This window comes from Schistocerca americana, chromosome 3 (assembly GCF_021461395.2).
Source record: "Schistocerca americana isolate TAMUIC-IGC-003095 chromosome 3, iqSchAmer2.1, whole genome shotgun sequence".
In the NCBI taxonomy this organism is placed as follows: Eukaryota; Metazoa; Arthropoda; class Insecta; order Orthoptera; family Acrididae; genus Schistocerca; species Schistocerca americana.
The window spans coordinates 496,074,357-496,101,667 of NC_060121.1; the positions used below are offsets into that span (position 1 = coordinate 496,074,357).

Consider the following 27,311-nt stretch of genomic DNA (forward strand, 5'->3'; position numbering starts at 1 on the left):
TACACATTAATTATAATTACAAAAGACACCGAAAAACGCATTTAGAAGGAGAATAAGAAGCTACAAAGAAAGGATACAGGAAGCAAGAACCTACACGTAGTCCAAAACATTCTCGTCAAGATTCAAGTGCGGCACCCCTGAAAGCCAACTAATCGGCATTCCACGACCATGAGTTTAATTTTCACTGACAACTAACAAAAATGATTATGATCAAAGAAGATGCTGGACCTGTGAAAGGTACAGTTGATCAACGACAAAGCCTTTTGGGTTTGCAAAAAGTTGCCTACGACAAGCCTATAACGATAATAATTGTGAAGTATGCCATTCTTACCACTAATAGCTGCTGATAAACTTTCATTACTTAATAACCATTTTCGGTCTCCGGACAAACGTCATATTAGTCGATAGAAAATCATTGAGGTCTGTTAATGAAAGCCATATATTTCCACAGCACATCAAATCACAGCACTTGTTTTCTTACAGTCGGTTTTAAAATAAAACCTGTACATTGTTGTTCAAATACATATACACCCCATGTAAGCCTGAATGTTTGTTAGAGAATCGTGTTAAAATTTGAAGTAAATTATTCAAGAACTTTTCATGATTTTTGGAAACAGTGTTAAACACCACTTTGACTATATATATTAGTATAAAACAAACACCGTCCGCACAGGCCTTTAACGCCCAATGGAACCGACAGGCCGCCGTGTCAGATACGGAGGAGCGAGTAGTCAGCACACCACTCTCCTGTCCATTGTCAGTTTCCTGACCGGTGGCGCTACTTCTCAATAAAGCAACTCCTTACTTGGCGTCATAAGGGTTGAGTGACTGCAGTTGCGAACAGCACTCGGCAGACCCGGACGATGACCGATCCAGATGCTAGCCGAACCCGACAGATTTCGGTGATCTGACAGGAACCGGCACCACCACTGCGGCAAGGCCATTGGCATATATTAGTACAGGCAGATAGATGTATTCATGTATTACAAATATGTAGCCTATGTCTGTCTAACTGTTTATTAGAGTCCCATATAGCCATTCGAAGTAAACTGGTCAAGAATTTTTCGAGATTTTTGCAAATAACTTTCCCTCATTATACACTCCTGGAAATTGAAATAAGAACACCGTGAATTCATTGTCCCAGGAAGGGGAAACTTTATTGACACATTCCTGGGGTCAGATACATCACATGATCACACTGACAGAACCACAGGCACATAGACACAGGCAACAGAGCATGTACAATGTCGGCACTAGTACAGTATATATCCATCTTTCGCAGCAATGCAGGCTGCTATTCTCCCATGGAGACGATCGTAGAGATGCTGGATGTAGTCCTGTGGAACGGCTTGCCATGCCATTTCCACCTGGCGCCTCAGTTGGACCAGCGTCCGTGCTGGACGTGCAGACCGCGTGAGACGACGCTTCATCCAGTCCCAAACATGCTCAATGGGGGACAGATCCGGAGATCTTGCTGGCCAGGGTAGTTGACTTACACCTTCTAGAGCACGTTGGGTGGCACGGGATACATGCGGACGTGCATTGTCCTGTTGGAACAGCAAGTTCCCTTGCCGGTCGAGGAATGGTAGAACGATGGGTTCGATGACGGTTTGGATGTACCGTGCACTATTCAGTGTCCCCTCGACGATCACCAGTGGTGTACGGCCAGTGTAGGAGATCGCTCCCCACACCATGATGCCGGGTGTTGGCCCTGTGTGCCTCGGTCGTATGCAGTCCTGATTGTGGCGCTCACCTGCACGGCGCCAAACACGCATACGACCATCATTGGCACCAAGGCAGAAGCGACTCTCATCGCTGAAGACGACACGTCTCCATTCGTCCCTCCATTCACGCCTGTCGCGACACCACTGGAGGCGGGCCGCACGATGTTGGGGCGTGAGCGGAAGACGGCCTAACGGTGTGCGGGACCGTAGCCCAGCTTCATGGAGACGGTTGCGAATGGTCCTCGCCGATACCCCAGGAGCAACAGTGTCCCTAATTTGCTGGGAAGTGGCGGTGCGGTCCCCTACGGCACTGCGTAGGATCCTACGGTCTTGGCGTGCATCCGTGCGTCGCTGCGGTCCGGTCCCAGGTCGACGGGTACGTGCACCTTCCGCCGGCCACTGGCGACAACATCGATGTACTGTGGAGACCTCACGCCCCACGTGTTGAGCAATTCGGCGGTACGTCCACCCGGCCTCCCGCATGCCCACTATACGCCCTCGCTCAAAGTCCGTCAACTGCACATACGGTTCACGTCCACGCTGTCGCCACGGCAAACTGGCTGACACTGATGGCGGCGGTGCACAAATGCTGCGCAGCTAGCGCCATTCGACGGCCAACACCGCGGTTCCTGGTGTGTCCGCTGTGCCGTGCGTGTGATCATTGCTTGTACAGCCCTCTCGCAGTGTCCGGAGCAAGTATGGTGGGTCTGACACACCGGTGTCAATGTGTTCTTTTTTCCATTTCCAGGAGTGTATATTAAATATATATCAATATAGTACACAAATTTTTAAAAAACTATAGCCTTTATCCACCCGAATACTTATTAGAGCATCATGTAAAATTTTTAGTTAATTCGTCAAGACCTTTTCGAGATTTTTAGTAACAGGTCTTGGCCTTATATAGTGGCACAGATCAATTCGTATAGTAAAAAGAGAGAGAGACAGAGAAAGAAAAGCAAGTCACTCGTCACTCTCCTTAAATGAGAGTTAGATCGAAGGCCCTACGACACATGTATACGAATAATGAAGGTTTTCCTCATCGACTCAACTGCTTGCAATGTCCAATGTCCTAAGTGGGCCCTCTCGGCCTCACACTCACTAGGCAAGTATGCACTTACATAAAGGCTATACCTATGTTTCTGGTAGCGGTGGATGACGTGACATTCCCTGACCAACTTCATCGAAGAGACGTGCATTTGGTGCTTCAGGTATGTAGACAATGTCAGGGTGTCTTTATTTCAACAAATATTTCGTCTGCTGAAAGCTGTGATGCAAGTTCACATTATTCACAGTCACATTCTATAATTTTTATCCCCTCACAGTTCCTTCTATTATAAAACTGACCATTCCTTGATGTTTTAAGATGTGTCGTATCAGCAAGACTCTTCTGTTAGTCGTTTTGTGCTATAAATTTCTTGTTTCTTTCTGCTCAATTCTGCACTGTCATGACTCATTCGTTATTCAATCTACGCATCTAATCTCCAGTATTCTCCTATACCATCACATTTCAAAAGCTTCTATTCTCTTGTTGTGTGAGTTGCCTATCGCCCTTGTTTCACTTCCATACAACATTACACTCCACACGTTCACAAGAGACTTCATAACACTGAAACTTATGTCAGAGCTTAAAAATTTCCTCTTTCTCACATACGCTTCTTTTGCTATTGCCAATCTGCTCTTGGTATCTTCACTGCTTCGGCAAACGTCAGATAATTTGCAGCTCAAATAGCAAAACTCATCTACTACTTTTAGTGTCAATCGAATTCGCTCAGAATTGCCAACTTTGTTTATAAAATATTTACACTAATGGTCATTACACCACGAAGACGACGTGCTACAGACGCGAAATTTAACCGTCAGGAAGAAGATGCTGTGATATGCAAATGATTAGCTTTTCAGAGCATTCACACAAGGTTGGCGCCGGTGGCGACACCTACAACGTACTGACATGAGGAAAGATTCCAACCGATTTCTCATACACAAACAGCAGTTGACCGGCGGTGCCTGGTGGAACGTTGTTGTGATGCCTCGTGTAAGGAGGAGGAATGCGTACCATCACGTTTCCGACTTTGATAAAGGTCGGATTGTAGCCTATCGCGATTGCTGTTTATCGTATCGCGACATTGCTGCTCGAGTTGCTCGAGATGCAATGACTGTTAGCAGAATATGGAATCGGTGGGTTCATGAGGGTAATACGGAACGCCGTGCTGGATCCCAACGGCCTCGTATCACTAGCAGTCGAGATGACAGGCATCTTATCCGCATGGCTGTAACGGATCGTGCAGCCACGTCTCGAACCCTGAGTCAACAGATGGGGACGTTTGCAAGACAACAGCACCTGCACGAACAGTTCGACGACGTTTGCAGCAGCATAGACTATCAGCTCGGAGACCATGGCTGCGGTTATCCTTGACGCTGCATCACAGACAGGAGCGCCTGCGATGGCGTACTCGATGACGAACCTGGGTGCACGAATGCCAAAACGTCATTTTTTCCGATGAATCCAGGTTCTGTTTACAGCATCATGATGGTCCCATCCGTGTTTGGCGACATCTCGGTGAACGCACATTGGAAGCGTGTATTGTCATCGCCATACTGGCGTATCACCCTGCGTGATGGTATGGGGTGCCACTGGTAACACGTCTCGGTCACTTCTTGTTCGCACTGACGGCACTTTGAACAGTAGACGATACATTTCAGATGTGTTACGACCCGTGACTCTACCCTTCATTCGATCCCTGCGAAAACCTACATTTCAGCACGATAATGCACGATCGCATGTTGCAGGTCCTGTACAGGCCTTTCTGGATACAAAAAATGTTCGACTGCTGCCCTGGCCAGCACGTTCTCCAGATCTCTCATCAATTGAAAAAGTCTGGTCAATGGTGGCCGAGCAACTGATTCGTCACAATACGCCACTCTTGATGAACTGTGGTATCGTGTTGAAGCTGCATGGGCAGCTGTATCTGTACACATCATCCAAGCTCGGTTTGACCTAATGCCAAGGCGTATCAAGGCCGTTATTACGGCCAGAGATGGTTGTTCTGGGTACTGATTTCTCAGGATCTATGCGCCCAAATTTGGTGAAAATGTAATCACGTATCAGTTGTAGTATAATATATTTGTCCAATGAATATCCGTTTATCATCTGCATTTCTTCTTGGTGTAGCAATTTTAACAGCCAGTTGTGTATTAGTTTCTGGATTTGTGAGAGTTATTACTGGTGTACAGCTAAATTTTTTAAATTTATTCATCAAAAAGCAAGTATTTTTCAAGTATGCTTTGACACACTTGGTTACCCATGTGGGTACGCTAGTTGATTTCTCCCCCAATTCTGACGCAGATTTGTTGCTCAAGTCGTGTTGTAGTTCACTGTGCGTGACAGCAGGTGGCTGGGGAAACGTATCGGCTCAAATAACAAAAGCTTTACTGCGCCGAGTTGTGGCGGCTATTAGCGCGGACGGTTTGGGTGATTTGCTGTCGGCCACCGCGAGTGTGGCCAGTTGGAAAGTCTGGCCAATTAGGAGACGCGTCAAAGGGCACGGCGGCAGGCGGCCGGTGAAAGGCACCCCCGCGAATGGCGTAGCGCACCGCGGCCCGGGCCCCGCCGATGACCCGGCCCGCGTCTGCCGTGTCGCATCGCTTTCACGCTCCCGTGCGCTCTGCCGCTCTGCGCTGCGCCGCGGGACGCGTCTATCCGGGACACGCGGTCGTCGACTCATCCCGCTGTACGACTCCGACGCGCGCCAACATCACTCAGCAGGTTTTCAGACGCACCATACGTACCGAGTGCGATGTTGACATAAAAATACTGATTTTGTGAAATTGGGAGAAATATCGTGTGTTAGAGTTTTGGCGTTTGTTACTTCTTGCGTTTGTAAGATACTGCATGTTTTTAGGTTTAGGACATACACCGAAGCTCCAAAGGCACTGGTTTGGGCATGCGTATTCAAATAGAGACATAAGTAAACAGGCAAAATACGGCGCTGCGGTGGGCAACGTCTATACAGGGTACTCCATTGATTGTGACCGGGCCAAATATCTCACGAAATAAGCGTCAAACGAAAAAACTACAAAGAACGAAACTTGTCTAGCTTGAAGGGGGAAACCAGATGGCGCAATGGTTGGTCCGCTAGATGGCGCTGCCATAGGTCAAACGGATGTCAACTGCGTTTTTGTAAATAGGAACCCCCATTTTTTATTACGTATTCGTGTAGTACGTAAAGAAATATGAATGTTTTAGTTGAACCACTTTTTTCGCTTTGTGATAGATGGCGCTGTAATAGTCACAGACATATGGCTCAAAGTTTTAGACAGGTAAGTTTTCAAAATTAAAATACAGAACGTAGGTACGTTTGAACATTTTATTTCGGTTGTTCCAATGTGATACATGTACCTTTGTGAACTTATCATTTCTGAGAACGCATGCTGTTACAGCGTGATTACCTGTAAATACCACGTTAATGCCATAAATGCAATTGGCAATATGTGTAACGACATTCCTGTCAACAGCGAGCAGTTCGCCTTCCGTAATGTTCGCACATGCATTGACAATGCGCTGACGCATGTTGTCAGGCGTTGTCGGTGGATCACGATAGCAAATATCCTTCAACTTTCCCCACAGAAAGAAATCCGGGGACGTCAGATCTGGTGAACGTGCTGGCCATGGTATGGTGCTCCGACGACCATCCATCTGTCTCGAAATATGCTATTCAATACCGCTTCAACCGCTCGCGAGTTATGTGGCGGACATCCATCATGCTGGATGTACATCGCCATTCTGTCATGCGGAAAAACATCTTGTAGTAACATCGGTAGAACATTACGTAGGAAATCCGCATACATTGCACCATTTAGATTGCCATCGATAAAATGGGGGCCAGTTATCCTTCCTCCCATAATGCCGCACCATACATTAACTCGCCAAGGTCGCTGATGTTCCACTTGTCGCAGTCATCGTGGATTTTCTGTTGCCCAATACTGCACATTATGCCGGTTTACGTTACCGCTGTTGGTGAAGGACGCTTCGTCGCTAAATAGAACGCGTGCAAAAAATCTTTCATCGTCCCGTAATTTCTCTTGTGCCCAGTGGCAGAACTGTACACGGCGTCGCCATGCAATTCTGCTGCATAGAAATATGGTACGGGTGCAATCGATGTTGATGTAGCATTCTCAACACCGACGTTTTTCAGATTCCCGATTCTCGCTCAATTTGTCTGCTACTGATGTGCGGATTAGCCGCGAGAGCAGCTAAAATACCTACTTGGGCATCATCATTTGTTGCAGGTCGTGACTGACGTTTCACATGTGGCTAAACACTACCTGTTTCCTTAAATAACGTAACTGTCCATCGAACGGTCCGGACACTTGGACGATGTCGTCCAGGATACCGAGCAGCATACATAGCACACCCCCTTTGGGCATTTTGATCACAATAGGCATACATCAACACGATATCGACCTTTTTCGCAATTGTTAAACGGTCCATTTTAACATGCGTAGTGTATCACGAAGCAAATACCGTCCGCACTGGCTGTATGCTACGTGATACCACGTACTTATACGTTTGTGACTATTACAGCGGAAAAAGTGGTCCAACTAAAACATTCACATTTCTTTACGTACTACACGAGAATGTAGTGAAAAATGGGGGTTCCTATTTTTAAAAACGCAGTTGATATCCGTTTGACCTATGGCAGCGCCATCCAGCGGGCCAACCATTGCGCCATCTGGTTTCCCTCTTCAAGCTAGACAAGTTTCGTTCTTTGTAGTTTTTTCGTTTGATGCTTATTTCGTCAGATATTTAGCCCGGTCACTATCAGTGGACCACCCTGTACAAGACAAGTGTCTGGCGCAGTTGTCAGATCGGTTACTGCCGCTACAATGGCAGGTTATCAAGATTTAAGTGAGTTTGAACGTGGTATTATAGTCGGCGCGCGAGCAATGGGACACAGCGTCTTCGAGGTAGCAATGAAGCGGGGATTTTCCAGTACGACAATTTTACGAGTGTACCGTGAATATCAGGAGTCCGGTAAAACATCAAATCTCCGACATCGCTGCGGCCGGAAAAAGATCCTGCAAGAACGGGACCAATGACGACTGAAGTGAATCGTTCAACGTGCAAGTGCAACCCTTCCGCAAATTCCTGCATACTTCAATGCTCGTCCATCAACAAGTATCAACGAAACATCATCGATATGGTCTTTAGGAGCCGAAGACCCACTCGTGTACTCTTGATGACTGAGCGACACAAAGCTTTACGCCTCCCTAGGCCCGTCAGCACCGACACTGGACTGTTGATGGCTGGAAACATGTTGGCTGGTCGGACGAGTCTCGTTTCAAATTGTATTGAGCGGATGGACGTGTACGGGTATTGAGACAACCTCATGAACCCGTGGATCCTGCATATTAGCAGGGGACCGTTCAAGGTTGTGGAGGCTATGTAATGGTGCGGGGCGTGTGCCGTTGCAGTGATACGGGACCTCTGATGCGTCTAGATACAGCTCTGACGGGTGACACGTACATAAGCATCCTGTCTGATCACCTGCATCCATTCATGTACATTGTGCATTCCGATGGACTAGGGCAATTCCAGCAGGACAATGCGAAACCTCACACGTCCAGAATTGCTACAGCGTGGCTCCAGGAACACTCTTCTGAGTTTAAACACTTCCAGTGGCCACCAGACTCCCCAGAGACGAACATTATCGAGCTTGTCTGGGATGCATTGCAGTGTGATTTCAGAAGAGAGATATCCACCTCCTCCTATCTTTCGGATTTATGGACAGCCCTGCAGAATTCATGGTGTCAGTTCCCTCCGGCACAACTTCAGACATTAGTTGAGTCCATGCCACGTCGTGTTGCGGCACTTCTGCGTGCTCGAGGGGGCGCTACACGATATTAGGCAGGTGTACCAGTTTCTTTGGCTCTTCAGTGTATTACTGAGAAAGGGAATGTACCTTGTTACTGTGTCCTCTTGGTTCAAAAAATGGCTCTGAGCACTATGGGACTTAACATCTGTCGTCATCAGTCCCCTAGAACTTAGAACTACTTAAACCTAACTAACCTAAGGACATCACTCACTTCCATGCCCGAGACAGGATTCGAACCTGCGACCGTAGCAGTCGCGCGGTTCCGCACTGAGCGCCTAGAACCGCTCGGCCACCGCGGCCGGCGTGTCGTCTTGGTTCTTAACTGTTATTTTGTTTGTTTGCTTTCTTTGAATTTTCAGCTAATTTGTCTATAAAATACATCTGCATCTGCATATACACACTCTACAAACCACTGTGAAGTGCATAGCACAGGGTACTTAGGGTGGTACGACAAGTTTCTGCCGGTCCTAGTAGCGCACGGAGCGCGGGGAAAGTGACTGTTTCCACGCTGTAATCGGTCTGCTTTTGTCCTCAAGGGAACGATGCAAAGGGTACGGAAAAATATGTCTAGATTTTTCGCTTAATATTTTTTCTTGAAATTTTGTAAGTAGGTATCGCGGGATAGTTTGCGTCTATTTTCGACACTCTGCCGTTTTTTGTTTTTCAACATTTCCGTGACGCTCTGCGAGAGTCAAACAAACCAGTGATGATGATTCGTGCTTTCATTCACTCATCATACGCTCAATATCCCCTCTCAGCATGGGTCCCACACACTTGAGCAGTATTCTAGGATGGGACGCACGAGTGATTTGCAAGTATCCTCCTTTGTAGATTTCATTGTCCCGTATCCTGCCAGTAAACGGAAGTCTGTCACCCGTCGTACCTACCACTGAGACTATGCAGTCATTCCAATGCATAGCCCTACAATTTGACCATTTTATTTGTGCGAGTTGGGTGAATCACAGACTTTTTTTTCGTTTTTTGAAGCGCGTAATTTTACATTTCTGTACAATTAAAGCAAGTTGGCAACCTTTGTACCACTTTGAAACCTTATCTAAATCTGACTGTATATTTCTGCAACATTTTTCAGACACATATTCATTACAGATAGCTGCAGGACGTGTCAAAATTCTGAGGGTGGTGTTAATGTCGTTTCTCAGGTCGTTAATATACGAGGCGCTATCTAATAGTTCCCGGAATGTATGTATGGCTGGTGAACCCTAGCCAGTACGACGAAACGTCACCATACTTTTAGATTTAGTGGCTCAAGGGGTTTCATGCTATGTGGTTGTGTTGAGGTTTTATGAGCATTTACTCGTTCTCGTGTGTTGCATGTCTTGCGAAATTGATGATGGCGAGTGTCTGAGAACAATGTGTGTGCATAAACTTTTGTTTCATAGTCGGAAAGATCGCTATATAAACACGTGGCATGTTGAAGCAAGAGTTTGGGGGAGATGCTTCAGGTAACAGTCAAACTTTCGACTATTTAAACGTTTTCAAGATGGTAGAGCATCATTTCACGATGATCCCCATTCATAAAGCCATAAACCAGCTTTACTCCTGAAAATGTCGCTGCTGTTGAGAATATGGTGTCGGAAGATCGCTGGCAGACCTTCCAAGACGTATGCACTGTTGTGGAATTGTGTTATGGGACGTGTCAGAGGATTTTTTCGGACGAAAGTGACATACGAGCGATTGGTTCCTCCTTCATGACAGTGCGAGGTCACACACACTGCGCTGATCACCCTTGAATTTCTGGCGAAAAACATAATCACAGTTGTTCCTCATCAGTGACATCCACCCCAACCTGGCACCGACAGATTTTTTTTTATTCCCCAGAATGAAATTTAGATTAAAAAGCCGAAGATCTCACCCAGCTGAGGAGATTCAAACAGAAATGCAACTGGTACTCCACAGGCTCACGAAAAATCCATTTCAAGGAGCTTACAGTTCTGGAAAAACCGCTTCAAGCGGTGTATTCACCCTTCAACCCCCCCCCCCCCCCCTCCCACCGCTCCCCGCAGAGGGGACTTCTTTGGAGGTGATGGTGATAAATAACTTCATCGCCGATGGCTTTCTAGACGTAATGTTTAAAAAAAGCAGCAAGTTGGTATTCACATGACCAATTTTTTCGGAATCCACACTGACTGAATTGGGGGAAGTGATTCTTTTCGATACGCCTCATTAAGTTTGAGCTCTTTATAAGGTTCTACAACAGATGCGCATCACTGAGATTGCAAGGTACTTTCTTGGATCACTTCTGTTGCCCTTCTCGTAGACGGGCCCCATTTTTTGTTCAACCGGTGGTTAAAATGAGAGGTAAGTCGGCTATAAATTCTTTACAGAATTAAGCATATGCAGACTTTAATTGAAAATAATAAAACTGTTTAGGATTGTAAGCGCTTGCTCCCGCAATTTTTAAAGCGCTGTAAATAATAGATCATTGACATAAAACTGTGTATCTTTTCGGACGTCAGAAGAAAGCACTCGGAGTGATTCTGATTCAGTAAAGTGTTGACTAATGTATGCTATTTATTTTTGCGAACTAATGCAACAATATACAGTACACTGACGAGAGAGATCATTTACATTTTCATTGATAACAAAGCCTACTTGAAAGTAATTTGTTGGTAAGCCCTCCCACCAATCGATGTAGACCGAAAACCTATTTGTTTGAATTCATTTTGATGATAACTGTTGTTTTTGCAATCTTATTTTATGTTCCTTTCACTAATTGTGAGTTTAGTCACAGTATAACTTTACAACATATTTGCCTGTCACGCATCAACGCATTTAGCTGAATGTTTGAAGCATGCTGTAGTCCTTAATCCCGGCCGCGGTGGTCTAGCGGTTCTAGGCGCTCAGTCCGGAACCGCGAGACTGCTACGGTCGCAGGTTCGAATCCTGCTTCGGGCATGGATGTGTGTGTTGTTCTTAGGTTAGTTGGGTTTAAGTAGTTCTAAGTTCTAGGGGTCTGATGACCACAGATGTTAAGTCCCATAGTGCTCAGAGCCATTTGAACCAAGTCCTTAATCAATTAAGAAACGGTATTATTCTTATTATTTCTTGCCAGACGTTGCAGAGTCATGTTTCCCCCTTCCACCACTAAGCATAACATAAATCAGGCTTTATCAACCGATTTTCACGAAATTTTTTTCTGCCTATAGATCTAAGCTCTATAAGTTTACGATAAGATCTGTTTTATTTTTACAATCAGCAATAATAATTTATAATCAGTTTCGAGACGGTCTGCACGAGCTAGCGCCTACAACGATGCGTAACTATCACTTCTGTTTGCTGGTAACTCAAGCTACGGTAAAAGTACACTGACATCGAAAATTAAAACCAAATTTTGCTACGTTGCGTTTATTTTGCCACAAAACTGTATAATTAGGTGGTAGTAAGGTAGGGACAATACAAAGAATACAGGACTTAAACAACTGCAACTTGCATTGCGGTAGACAAAAATGTTCTTGCATTTTTGCAACTTAATGAATTTGCAAACACATTCCAACAACTGGTTAATGCGCTCAGTATAGCGTGTGACTACCTCTGGCTGCAATACAGGCCTGACATATTGTGGATGATACTGTCACTCTCATCTTGAGGCCATTCTCCCTGCAGTGCTGCTCGCAAGTCTTTGAGAGTGGTTGGCGAATGCTGACGTGATGCAACCCGTATCCCCAGTGCACCCCAGACGTGCTCTATGAGATTCAAATCGGAAGAGCGAGAAGGCCACGCCATGCGAACAGTGTCTTCCGTTTCCAAGAAAATATTAACCATGTGTGCTCTATGAGGTCGAGCATTGTCGTTCAGCAATACGAAGTCTGGGTCCACAGCACCTCGCAACAAACGCACGCACATAAGGTTCCAAGATCTCGTCACGATACCTGACAGCAGTTAAACCTTGCCGATTTAACGAGACAATTTCATGAAGAGGTGTTTGAGTGGTCAACATAATCCCTTCCCACACCATTAGGGATCATCCTCGATAACAGCCTCTTTCGACAATGGTTAGGTCCCGAAATCGTGTTCCACGTTCCCTCCAGATGTAAATCCGTCGAGAATCACTGTTTAGACCAAATCGGGATCATCTGTGATAATAACATTGGCCCACTGTTCGATCATCCACGTGGCATGTTGACGGTTCCACTTTATACGTTCCCTTCTGTGAAGACGCGTCAGAGGTACGCATAAAGCAAGTCTCCGAAAATAAAGACCACACTGCCGAAGCCTTCTGTACACCGTTTCCCTATCTACAACACGTCCAGTGGATGCTGAGAGGTCAGATACCAATTGCCGTGCAGTACTAAGGCGGTACCGTCCTGCCCTTACAGCCAAATAAGGGTTCTCTCTTTCTGATGTTACACGTGGTCGTCCCCGCCCTGGTCTTCGGGTTCTTTCGATCTCTGTAAATTGTTGCCACATCCGAAAAACAACAGAACGATTCATATTAAGCCATCGGGGCTCATCAGTTTGCGACTGTCATGCTTCCATTCTTTCCATGGCCCCCCACCGCAGAGAGCCTGGTAGGCGTCTTCTCTGTGCCATACTGCACCGTCTGTTACTGTGTACACAGTGATTAAGGATGTGAGACTACCCGTAAAACACTATCCCTTTTGCTAGGTGCCCTGACTTCACCTCTGGGGTGGTTTTCCGTTGACCAGAATGCCATCTTACCTGCAGGATTTTGGATACCAATGTATTTGACTGAGATTATCTTACTTTTCCCGCTTATGGAAAACAAGAGCACGAGCACCCTGCTAACTCGCCCAGTTTTAATATAAGCAGTATTGATTGGGTAGCTGAGATGATGGTTCAAATTTAATTTCCATGACATCATCTCTTAGTGCTTGTTGTTGTTGTTGTGGTCTTCAGTACTGAGACTGGTTTGATGCAGCTCTCCATGCTACTCTATCCTGTGCAAGCTTCTTCATCTCCCAGTACCTACTGCAGCCTACATCCTTCTGAATCTGCTTAGTGTAAACGTTTCTCGGTCTCCCTCTACGATTTTTACCCTCTACGCTGCCCTCCAAAACTAAATTGGTGATCCCTCGATGTCTCCGAACATGTCCTACCAACCGATCCCTTCTTCCAGTCAAGTTGTGCCACAAGCTCCTCTTCTCCCCAATTCTGTTCAATACCTCCTCATGTGATCTACCCATCTAATCTTCAGCATTCTTCTGTAGCACAATATTTCGAAAGCTTCTATTCTCTGCTTGTCTAAACTATTTATCGTTCACGTTTCTCTTCCATACATGGCTACACTCCATACAAATACTTTCAGAAACGACTTCCTGACATTTAAATCTATACTCGATGTTAACAAATTCTTCTTCTTCAGAAACGCTTTCCTTGCCATTGCCAGTCTACATTTTATATCCTCTCTACTTCGACCATCATCAGTTATTTTGCTCCCCAAATAGCAAAACTCCTTTACTACTTTAAGTGTCTCATTTCCTAATCTAATTCCCTCAACATCACCAGACTTAATTCGACTACATTCCATTATCCTCGTTTTGCTTTTGTTGATATTCATCTCATATCCTCCTTTTAAGACACTGTCCATTCCGTTCAACTGCTCTTCCAAGTCCTTTGCTGTCTCTGACAGATTTACAATGTCATCGGTGAACTTCAAAGTTTTTATTTCTTCTCCATGGATTTTAATTCCTACTCCGAACTTTTCTTTTGTTTCGTTTATTGCTTACTCAATACATAGATTGAATAACATCGGAGATAGGCTAGAACCCTGTCTCACTCCCTTCCCAACCACTGCTTCCCTTTCATGCCCCTCGACTCTTATAAATGCCATCTGCTTTCAGTACAAATTGTAAATAGCCTTTCGCTCCCTGCATTTTACCCCTGCCTTCAGAATTTGGAAGAGAGTATTCCAATCAACATTGTCAAAAGCTTTCTCTAAGTCTACAAATGCTAGAAACGTAGGTTTGCCTTTTCTTAATCTTTCTTGTAATATAAGTCTTAGGGTCAGTATTGCCTCACGTGTTCCAACATTTCTACGGAATCCAAACTGATCTTTCCCGAGGTCGGTTTCTATCAGTTTTACCATTCCTCTGTAAAGAATTTGTTTTAGTATTTTGCAGCTGTGACTTATTAAACTGATAGTTCGGTAATTTTCACATCTGTCAACACCAGCTTTCTTTGGGATTGGAATTATTATGTTCTTCTGGAAGTCTGAGGGTATTTCGCCTGTCTCATATATCTTGCTCAGCAGATGGTAGAGTTTTGTCAGGACTGACTCTCCCAAGGCTGTCAGTAGTTCTGATGGAATGTTGTCTACTCCGGGGGCCTTGTTTCGACTCAGGTCTTTCAGTGCTCTGCCAAACTCTTCACGCAGTATCATATCTCCCATTTCATCTTCATCTACAGGCTCTTTCATTTCCATAATATTGTCCTCAAGTACATCGCCCTTGTATAGACCCTCTGTATATTCCTCCCACCTTTCTGCTTTCCCTTCTTTTCTTAGAACTGGGTTTCCATCAAAGGACTCTTTAATTTTCCTGTAGGCAGTATATATCTTACCCCTAGTGAGATAAGCCTCTACATCCTTACATTTGTCCTCTAGCCACCCCTGCTTAGCCATTCTGCACTTCCTGTCGATCTCATTTTTGAGACGTTTGTATTCCTTTTTGCCTTGTTCATTTACTGCATTTTTATATTTTCTCCTTTCATCAATGAAATTCAATATTTCTTCTGTTACCCAAGGGTTTCTACTAGCCCTCGTCTTTTTACCTATTTCATCGTCTGCTGCCTTCACTATTTCATCCCTCAAAACTACCCACTCTTCTACTACTGTATTTCTTTCCCCCATTCCTGTCGACTGTTCCCTTATGCTCTCCCTGAAACTCTGTACAACCTCCGGCTCTTTTTTGTTTATCCAGGTCCCATCTCCTTAAATTTCCACCTTTTTTGCAGTTTCTTCAGTTTTAATCTACAGTTCATAACCAATAGATTGTGGTCAGAGTCCACATCTGCCCCTGGAAATGTCTTACAATTTAAAACCTTGTTCCTAAATCTCTGTCTTACCATTATGTAATCTATCTGATACCTTTTAGTATCTCCAGGGATCTTCCATGTATACAACCTTCTTTCATGATTCTTGAACCAAGTACTTACTGTAGCGAAATAAAATTTTACTATACGTTACCTTATCATCATCATCTTCTTCTTCTTTTCTTTAGCGTTTAACCCGTGTAGACAGGCCCTGCTGTGCTTAATTTTTGCCAATTTTATTTAAATTTGCGGTGCAGATGCCCTTACTGTCTGTGAAGTGTGTAAACTTTGCTCCGTTTGTGGCTGTGTGTTAAATGTTTGTGTGACGTATGCTCGTAGGCGGAAAGTGAGATCCTCGCAGTACAGTGCTACAGGTCATGCGCTGTCTTCGTGGTTTCAAAAATTTGGTGTGATGTATTATTAATCTTCTAGCGACACCCGCAGCAAAAATCTCCACTTAGATTCAGTGTCTGCATGAAAGGCATAAACTTGGAGGCTATGACCGAACGGATGTCTTGAAAAACTTTTTCTTTCGCAGTGGTAATTTGCCATATAGCATGTTAATTTGGGGAGCGTTAAGTGTACGATATTTACCAGCTGGTCTAGTTGCTACGTTTCATAAGAGTAGAGCATACTGTGGTCCTGTTCGTGATTAGGGGCAACTTCGTATTTTTTTCTTTTTTTTGCAGGTTCTTGGTGGACAGTCACGTTGTTACAGCCTATACTAGCATTTCTGCCGGGCAGATTTCACTTTTTTACCCTACGTTTGATCTCTGAGTAAAACAATACTTCATAGTAAATATGTTTGTCTGAACTGAAATTATGGAGACAGTATAAAACACTTTTGAGACAGCAGTGTATTTTTTTTCATTTGTAGACCAGAAATAGCACTGACGTCCTTTAATATGCTTTTTCATTACGGAGTCTAAGATCGATGGAAGCTAACGAACGAAGACATGCACAGTTTTCACAGAAGAATGTCTTTGGAACACAAGACACAGCAGCAGGTGCGTTGGCATACTGTATTCCGTAATGTGTGTTTAAGTCTGCTCCTATAAATTGAGAGAAGTAAGCACACGTAAACTTCCATTAGTTCTTTTAATGTTCTTAATGGCAGCATGTTTACGACACTACAGAGACTCTGATTTGAGTGAAGCATTGGAGTTAGAGGTAAGGATTCGCAAAGCTAACCCGATCATTTACATATTCTTCCCTCACTTGTTGATGATGCTTATACAGTTGAAGATTTTCCAGTAGTAGAACAAGGCGAATGTGTTTTGAGTCTCTGTTATTTTTCATGAAATTTCAGGCATCTTTTGTTTTCTAAGTTTCATTTATCATTCTCTTAGACAAGCTGTGAATCATTTCTCTGCAGGCACTTACGTCGGGTCGAGTACAGTAATGCAGATGGACCTGCACAATAAACTTTCACACTTACCTTTGCAAATGAATCAGTGTTGCTACCTGAAATTGAAGTATCACACCTGCCTCTCATAGCCTATATGTGAATGTTTAAAATCTGTACATCGCAGTTTTTCCCTACCTTTTATTATACAAAATTACACTATTTTACTTAGACATAAATTATAGTAGCCCATAGAAAGAACTCTGGGAGTATGTATTTTTGTGTTGTGGTTCTAACCCATAAAATAAAATACAGATGTTCAAATGAAAGAAAAGACTCTGTGAAACGTGGACTGGAGACAGAATCAGAGATTTTTATTTTCAATCTTTTGTTACTTCCTGGAAAACTGTCTAGGAATTACCTCAGAATATAAGCAGAAATTTAAAGTTGAAGTAAGAATCATGTGGACTGCAAATGTTCAATGTACAGTTTATTTGGTGACTGAATATCACAATTTTAATATAGATAAAAAGCGAAACAACAATAAACAATTTACTGCGTCAAAGTAGAACTTATTCTACAAACAATATTTACAATACAATAACATTATTTGTTGCTAAATATCATGAACAAGCAGGTATAATTGTCAGATAGTCTTTAGACTAAACTCAAACAATAACAGCAAAAATATTTACTCAGACTGGCCATAAGTCCCATAGTAACTTTCTTCACATAAGTAAATCTTTTCACCAGATTTGTCACACTACAAAACTTTGACGATAACAAAACCCAGAAGTGTTTCACTTACGGCATTCCGCTATCATAGAAATCAACAACATGTTATCACAAAATTTCACCAACCTCAGACATACGACAATGAGATCATTCCTTCATTGATTTTATTTGAAATGTTGATCAGGTTCAGCTGTTTGGAGAAAAAAATAGTTTATAATGTTTCGATCTGTTAGATAAGTTATGAATTAGACCTTCCACTAGCAATGCTCAGAGACTAAAATGAAGCACTGAAAAATGAGACTGACTGGGACAGTGTTTACTGTGGCATGGGAAATATAAGAGGGTTGGGTTATAAACAGAAATTCCAGTTGACATCTTAGTGAATTTCACTTATTAGTGCGGCGGAACCACCGTAAAACGAAAAAAAAGTTACATGCTTGTCTTGAGCTGTCTTCCCACAGGTCAAACAGTTCATTGGTGTCTTGCTTGAGGCGTACAATTCAGTTTTCAACGATTTGTAACTTTTTGTAATTGACCGGCATGTAACAGCTGAGAGCAGAAGAACGCTTTTATGAGCAACATTTCTCGATGTACGATTCCGTAAATTTTAAAGATAAAGAAGGTTAAAAGAACCATACGATAATTAGTTCGTGGGAAAGGCTACTATATAATGACACTTGTTTTCTTCATTTTCTTCAATGGACAAATTGTATGGTAGTAAACATAGTTGAAAAATTAAGATTCATACGAGATTTGTGAAACCTTAATCACGACTAAGCATTTTCTTGTAACTAGCAATATTCTTATGCTCAAAATATCAATCAACTGTGACAGTCAACGCTTAATTCCAAGTTCTGTTCACTCTTTTGATGTTTCGATTTATAATCAGTGAGTGTAAAATAAAAGTCTAAACAGCGAAATAGGTTGTGAGATCGACAAGTTACAACGTACTTATGTAATTCATCACTCTGTCCGTGTCTGCAGCTTCCAAGGGACAAAATATGCTATAATTTTCTACAGAGCTGCACTGTTTATTTCTGAGCTGTTTATCGCCACAACTAAGTGTACAGATTTCCTATTCGTAAAGACGTACAAATACATTTGTGTACAGGATGTAGGGAGGTAAGTGTCGAAAAGAGGAATGATCTCATATCCTGGCTGTCTGCATCTCCTTTGGATTGAAACACGGTGTATAGAACACCTGAAGAGATGATCTGCGATTTACGTGATGTTCATTATCTATAGTGACAGTGACGCTTCCGTGGCTTTTTCAGCAAAGACAAGTGTAGGATGGGAACTTCCGTTTTAGTTACGAAGTGCGACATCAAAAGACGTCTTCGCGTCGTCTGTTAGCTACAATGAGCAACAGTGGCTCTGTTCCAACTTGGAAGTGGCAACTACCGGTGAAGATGTACAGACGATACGTCTTCAAACATGAATTGAGAAATTAAAAATAATTGTCTTTGCAAGAGGTGGAAGGAAACATAGTTTGTGCCACTAGTCCCTTGGCTTTAGATAACGTTTGCATATGAGGTCATACCGAAATTCACGAACTATTAGAGTGTGTGGATAACTCGGATCGTCTTTGGACAGGAAGCTACTTTGTTTTCAGTGACAAGCAGCTGTATACGAAAGGCATCTGAGACTGTGTACAGCCGTGGTACACAAACTCCTAAGGCAGGTTGTCTGGGGCTGTGCCGCGTCACGCTTTGGTCGTGAGATCGATGGGCGTGGCACGGTGCGCCAGCGAGGCGTGGCCCTCCGCGTCGTCGACGTCTGCGCCGCAGCCGTGCGACAGCCCCGAGTCGGAGCGGTGGCCGTCGGCGTCGCCGTCTCCCTCGGCGTCGCCTTCGTCTTCCTCGTCGGCGCCGTCTGCGCCACTTCCCTTGCTGCCGCTGAACCCTCCCGGCGACAGCGACCGCCGCTCTTCGGCCCGTATGCGGCAGCCCTTCATCGACAAGTCCATCGGGTTCTCCTGCTCCTGATCGGAAAGCAGCAGCGAAGGAGAGTGGTGCGACGACGAGCCGTCGTCTTCGTTGCCGTCGTCGTCGGCGTCGACGTCACTGCCCGTGGCGCCTCTCGGCGTAGACGGCGGGGAGACCCTCTGGGACTGCAGGATCGCGTCCAGGAAGAACCTCTTGCCGGCCGCGGCGTCGATGGTGTTGTTGTTGAGGGTGGAGGCGTGCGTCGTCGGCATTTTGGGCACTCCGGCGTGGTGGCCGTGCTGCTTGTGCGGGCCCGCCGGAGGGTAGACGTATCCGCCGTGCGTCGGGAAGAGGAACGGCGCGCCTGCCGCTCCCGCACCGGCGAACGCCGACGGCTGCAAGAAGGCGGCGGCTGCCGCGGCGGCAGCGTGCGGGAACACCGAAGGCGCCAGAGACGCCAACGTTGCGAACGGCAGCGGAACGAACATTCCGTCCTTGTGCGCTGCCGGGGACGCCGACTCCTTGAAGAGGCTCGCTGTCCGCGAAGCCAGCCGCTGGTCGCTCACTTCCACCGACGAGTCGGAGTTGTGTGACTCCGGGGAACTGATGGACGGCGACGTCGAATTCTTGTACTCGTCCAGACCCAGAAGCATGAGGTCTTCCTTGGCCCGCTGGTGGTGGTGGTGCGACATGGCTGCAGCCAGCTGGTGGTGTAATCGAGGGTCAAAATGAGGGTGGTTGCCGGGCTGGGCTTGATGGTGGCCGAGTATCCCCAACGCAGATGGATGCGGGGGCGACCTCTGCTGCCTCCCCACCTGCTGCTGGTGGAGGTGGTTCTGCTGCTGCTGCTGTTGTTGCTGCTGCTGCTGCTGCTGTTCTTGCAGTAGGCAGTGTATCTTGAACCAGTTGGAGCGCCGGCCGTAGCGGGAGCCGCTCTTGGACATGCCCACCAGCAGGCACTTGCGCAGCCGACACGCCTTGCAGGATGTGCGGTTCTTCTTGTTGATGACACACTCCCCGTTGTTCTTGCACTCGGAGATAGAGCCGAGGTTGTTGTATGACCGTCCAAAGAAGGACTGAAAAGGGAAATATCGAAATTAAAACTAAAGGAATAACTCAAAAGAAACAAATAGTAAATAGTGGTAAACTGAACTTGTTAAAACTGCAAACAGCAATTAACTGATGATTTATTCACAGTACTGGCTTGACTGCGTTAAACTAGCGTCTTCAGGTGATATATAACATCACATAGGTTAGCACAAGGAGACACCCCCAACATTCGTAACCCCATGAAAAGGGTAAGTAGTCAGCAAATAATAAACGGCAGGTTCAAATGGTTCAAATGGCTCTGAGCACTATGGGACTCAACTTCTGAGGTCATCAGTCCCCTAGAACTTAGAACTACACAAACCTAACTAACCTAAGGACATCACACACATCCATGTCCGAGGCAGGATTCGAACCTGCGACCGTAGCGGTCGCGCCGTTTGAAACTGAAGCGCCTAGAACCGCTCGGCCACACCGGCCTGCTTATTCAAGTTCAGTTTAACATAAATGTCATCGTCTGGGGCTGACCATGCTGTAGAACTGTATGTAAAATAGTGAATAACGCATCTTACGAAATATCAAAGGCATAAGCAATAATATATTAATAAGTGAAAATTATAATCAAGATTAACAGTAGCTAGTTACATAAAAGCCTGTTACTAAGTCTGTGAAAGATTACAGAATTTCGATAGACATAAAGAGTGCTCTCGAAGATTTAATAACGTTCACCATTGCTAGTGTAGCTGCCCCTAAGAAGCAACAGCAGCCAATTTCGGCCTTCAGAAATGTGTCAAGCAGTTAACAGTTCTGGAATAGGTACGAATTTCGTCGGTTGTGAACGTGTAAGCTTAGTTTCGAGCAGAATTCCAGAAGAAAGCATCTGTTTTCAATAATATAAAATTACATCACATAGGCTGTTTGTATATAACTACGCGGCTGGGTTACGGTGTACTGTGGTGGCATTCTTTATTAAAATGAGCCTTGGGGGCGTTTGGATAACTTCACATGGGGAAGAATCTTCGGGAAGCTGGAAGAAGGACGAAATGTGACGGGTGTAGCCCAGGAGTTTGGTATTGCTGACGCATTGTTTCAAATGCATTGAGAGCATTCCTAACCAAAGGCACTGCTGCCCGAAGGAGAGGGGGCAGTCGATCACGGCCAACACTAGCACATGACCACAGCACTGTGCAGTAGGCAAGAAGGGACCCAGGTCAAACGGCGGTTGCAGTTGCAACTAACTTTAACAGGAGTGCACGGCGCGCAGCCTCACACTTTAAAGTGGCACGGTGACTGCATCGTAGGGGCCTCTTTGTCTGGCGATCAGTACACGGTCTTCCGTTGACACCCGTTCAACGGCGGCACCGATTGCAGCGGTACCAAGAGCATAGGAACCGGACCAACGAGGAGTGAATTTGCGTGCTCTTCCCGGGTGAGAGCAGATTCAGTCTGAGAAGTGATTCTGGACGTGCCCTCACAAGACGTGAGGTGTACCCGGGGACGTTGTCCAACTTGATCGTTTTGGTGGTGTTATGGTGTGAGAAGGCATAATCTTACATGGGGGTACTGACCACCAAATCTTTCAACACGACACACACACCAGCCAACGTTGTCAGCCAACGTTGTTGTGACACTGTGCTCCTTCCCCAAATCCGTTTTTTCAGGGTCACATTCGGTCCTTACTTCATTTAAATGGATGACAATGCCCGACTGCATCAAAAAATGTGGATGGAGGAGCTCTTGGAACGAGACGATATTCGGCGAATGGACTGTCCTCTCCGCTCCCCGACTTAAATCTCATCAAGCACATGAAACATGTATTCGAAAGACGTCTAGCCGCACGTTTACATGTTCCAATGACGACCGAGCAGTTGTGAAACATACCTGTGGAGGGGTGGAACACTCTACCTCAATAATAAATACAAGTGTTATTTATGTTCGTCACACTGCATATTTCTTTCAGTTACCTTCTGTACTGTACTGTACTATACTGTAGCAATTCTTTCCATGTATGGTCCAAGTTTCATCGAGCCATGTTCCTTGCGAAAGTTACTTTCGTTCTTAAGTTTAGCAACTAGTCTCAAAAACACGTGTTCTGGCAAAGTGAATTAATGTAACACAGACTGATGGAGAACATCTTGAATAGCGAAACACAACGGAACTGAATAGCGCTCAAGCAGCCATTTACGATATAAGGTGGAACTAATTGCAAAGTAACATTTACGTCATCCCGTCTGATCGGTTGCGTGTGAAGCAAACATAAAAAGGTAGAATCTCGCTGTACTTACTAGGTGAATTGTTGAAGAACATGTGTTAGAAAAAAGACGGACCGCGCGACTCCTACGGTCGCAGGTTCGAATCCTGCCTCGGGCATGGATGTGTGTGATGTCCTTAGGATATCACACACATCCTTAGGATAGTTAGGTTTAAGTAGTTCTAAGTTCTAGGGGACTGATGACCACAGATGTTAAGTCCCATAGTGCTCAGAGCCATTTGAACCATTTGATAGTCTTGAAAGACGCAGTCTCTATCCCCGAATTGCTCTTCAACAGTGGGAAGCAAGAAGGTGCTTGAGACATCAATGTAGGTCTGTACTGTGATAGTGCCACGCAAAACAACAAGGGGTGCATGCCCCCTCCATGAAAATCACGCCTTTTAATTTTACTGTTGGCACTACATACGCTGGCAGATGACGTTACCGGGCATTCGCCATACCCACACCCTGCCATCCGATCGCCACATTGTGTACCGTGATTCGTCACTCCACACAACTTTTGTACACTGTTCAATCGTCCAATGTTTACGGTCCTTACACCAAGCGAGGCGTTGTTTGGCATTTACCGGCGTGATGTGTGGCTTATGAGCAGCCGCTCGGCCATGAAATCCAAGTTTTATCACCTCCCGCCTAACTGTCATAGTACTTGCAGTGGATCCTGATGCAGTCTGGGATTCCTGTGCGATGGTCTGGATATACTACACATTACGACCCTCTTCTACTGTCGGCGGTATCTGTCAGTCAACAGACCAGGTCGGCCTGTACGCTTTTGTGCTGTACGTGTCCCTTCACGTTTTCACTTCACTATCACATCGGAAACAGTGGACCTAGGGATGTTTAGGAGTGTAGAAATCTCGCGTGCAGACGTATGACGCAAGTGACACCAAATCACCTGGCCACGTTAGAAGTCTGTGAGTTCCTCGGAGCGCCCCATTCTGCTCTCTCACGATGTCTAATGACTACTGAGGTCGCTGATATGGACTACGTTGGCGGTAGGTGACTTCACAATGAACCTAATATAAAAAAACATTTTGTGGTTGTCCGGATACTTTTGATCACATAGTGTATATCTAACTTACCCCAGTAATCCTACTGGGTAAAGTAGACCTACAGCTTAACATGGAATCTGAATCACGTATTGTTCCTGATCCTGGAATTTGTTCACATTATTGAGAGGTGAAGACTAGGGTAAAGTCAAACACATTATCAAGGAGAATTGTGGCGCAGGTAACTATCTTATTACATCTGATGTCAGGTTACACCTTGAATAAACTCGCATTATTATTTAAGATGTGTGGAGAGTTCCTCTGTGTGACGTTGTTCAATTCCCTTTGGTTTCCTGGGGTCAGGTGAGTGGAGTTTGACCTAGAATAAAAGTTGCCCAAGTTGGTACCCTAGCCCTGGATGTGTAACCTGACGCCTTATGTGATAGGATCTTGATAACATACTAGTGTACTCCGAAGAATTTCGAGCTCTGGCAGGAATTCAGCCCATCGAGCTTTCGATGTTCAACATGCGCTCTAGGACTTGTTCACCAAGTCTGACTTTGTGGGGCTAAGATCACGTAACTGAACGAAGCAGTCGAAGGGTGATGGGTGCTTGAGTGTCTGTCATACAAGGAAGATAGGGTGTAGCCCACTGTACATCGAAGTTAACATTTCGGAATACGAAAATGTCCACAGCGTAATTATGAATATGTGGAAGGAAGGACACCACTTGGTCATGAAGAATACTGAGATCTTTCTTATGATCAAGGAGCTTGAATCAACGAGAGCAACTTATACTACAAAAACGCTAGTAACACCTTACACACTGCGAGGTAAAACCTTCGTACGACCGTCGCTGCACTATACGCTTTGCACTGTTTGAAATTGGCCAGTGTTGCTAGAAGTTGGATCACTCTACTCACTTCCAGTCAGCTCCTGTCAGTGTTCTTTACCACACCGAAGAAGTTCAGTTTTGTATGTTAATGTGAACAAAGGCCTTTTGCGATATACCCACAACGGATGTCCATCGAAAGCTGTTCCGTTCACAGAGTTTGCGCGGAAACTGGTTTAGTCTTTGATACCAGTAACTTATAACGAATCAGAAAGCGATAGTCTCTGCTGATTAGAATCTTTACTACAACCAGTATTCGCATTCCATGTTACGTGACTTAAAGTGGTGCAACACTCCTTTTAGACACGCTGGAGAGTCCACTTTCATACACCAACAAATCGGGCAACTTTATTCTCTGTGTGGTCATGGTCAGGACCAGACACGATGGCTCCTATCAGCCAGTCTGTCACGTCTCCACGTCGAACAGTCTTATTGCACTGAAAACATACAGGAGCGTGGCACTTACACACCACTTCACAGCCACAATTTAAGTCGACGGTGGTGGGTCACGTGGCTGGATGCTACCACTTATATAGCACCCACAGCGCTTCGAAGCGACCACTGTGCTCTTTTAAAGATGTTACAAATATTACGTCCGGTCAGCTCAGCTTACTAAAGGTGTTCCCGGAAGCTCCCATTTGAAGCCCTGTGGTAAGAGGAAGACCAGGTTGCGAAGAGACAAGGAGAGGACCCGTGCGTGCCGCTGCAGCGGTAGAAAGCTACCGGTGGAGCAAGCAGCGCCTGCTTCGATGGGATGGGATGGGATGGGCTGGGCTGGCCTGGGTCTCACAGACCGGCCGCGTCTTTCGCAACGCCCGAGACAATACGGTAAGCCACGCGCCGGAAACGGCGCATCGCCGCTACGGCTTTTGTTCGGCGGCCCTTGCCCACTTTCGCGGGTCTTTAGCGATCTTAGCCCATAGGCGAGTTGTCCTCATTCTCAAAACTCCGCGGTAACTGTGCCCGTAAAGGGTCATCAGATTTCATATCTGCTTTGTGAAGAAAGTCGAAGGGCTCTGTATAAAAGTATACTGTTTCATATTCATACACGCTGACCAGTCACCACCTGTCAATAGCCTGAACAACCGGACATTGCTGCAGTGCAGACATCTGCGAGACGCACAGGAAGAGTCACTGTGGTGCTGGGAGGTACCGACAGGGATGTGGAGCCATGTGGACTCCTGTGCTGTGGCCAGCTGCGCTACGTTTCTCGGTTGAGGATCCATGGCGCGAACAGACCGATCGAGGTGGTCCCACAGACTAAATCTGGGTAGTTTGTTGACCAGGGGATACTGTAAACTCATCCTGTTTTCTTGAACAGAACCAATTGGGATCCCGAGTTAGGCGCCATCATTCGACGGTTGAATCGAATCGTCACGTCGTTATGATTTAACTCCATAATATACCGGGTGATCAAAAAAATCAGTATAAATTAGAAAACTTAATAAACCACGGAATAATGTAGATAGAGAGGTAAAAATTGACATACATGCTTGGAATTACATGGGGTTTTATTGGAACCACCCCATATTGCTAGAGGTGTGAAAGATCTCTTGCACGCGTCATTTGGTGATGATCGTGTGCTCAGTCGCCACTTTCGTCATGCTTGGCCTCCCAGGTCCCCAGACCTCAGTCCGTGCGATTATTGGCTTTGGGGTTACCTGAAGTCGCAAGTGTATCGTGATCGACCGACATGTCTAGGGATGCTTAAACACAACATTCGACGCCAATGCCTCACTGTAACTCCGGACATGCTTTACAGTGCTGTTCACAACATTATTCCTCGACTACAGCTATTGTTGAGGAATGATGGTGGACATATTGAGCATTTCCTGTAAAGAACATCATCTTTGCTTTGTCTTACTTTGTTATGCTAATTATTGCTATTCTAATCAGATGAAGCGCCATCTGTCGGACATTTTTTAAACTTTTTTTTTTTTGTTCTAATGAAACTCCATGTCATTCCAAGCATATATGTCAATTTGTATCTCTCTGTCTACATTATTCCGTGATTTATTCAGTTTTCAAATTTATACTCACTTTTTGATCACCCGGTACTACGGAGACTTCTGAATTTTATCTCAGAACACTGGTGCATGCTCTCGTGGTGGGGAACTGTTTTCTGTTTGCTCTTCTCCTCTTCTCGGATAAATCCTACCTTAGGACTGATGCTACCCTGTTAACATGAATTTAGACACGAAGACGTGTTATTTGGCATAAAATCTGTTGTTTCTTATTACTTCTCAAATTCGTGTTTTCAGCTCTTTGTACACTACCACACATCTTCTTAATTTATGAGTGAAATTGTTCCTTAGCATCCTGAATTTCAGTATACCAAATTACTTAGATATAAATGTTTGCTTTTTAGTGCATCGGAGATTTTATAGCAATTTCGTTTCTTAGGCATCGCTTCAACAACTGAGCCATCAGGTAAAATTCCATACTGGCGCACATTTGTTGAACTTTTAAGGTGAGTAATTGAACTTTACGTGTTATGTTTCG

The 27,311-nt window shown here is 45.0% G+C and overlaps 1 protein-coding gene across 1 annotated transcript in view; it reads right to left on the reverse strand.

Moving 5' to 3' along the window:
- Nucleotides 1-17,461: 17,461 nt before the first annotated feature.
- LOC124605400 (knirps-related protein-like) overlaps nt 17,462-27,311 on the reverse strand; it is a 110,936-nt gene continuing 101,086 nt past the window's right edge. Inside the window, exon 3 of the mRNA XM_047137045.1 lies at nt 17,462-20,688. Coding sequence (XP_046993001.1) covers nt 19,390-20,688 — 1,299 coding nt within the window. The 3' untranslated portion in view covers nt 17,462-19,389. The remainder of the gene's footprint in view (nt 20,689-27,311) is intronic.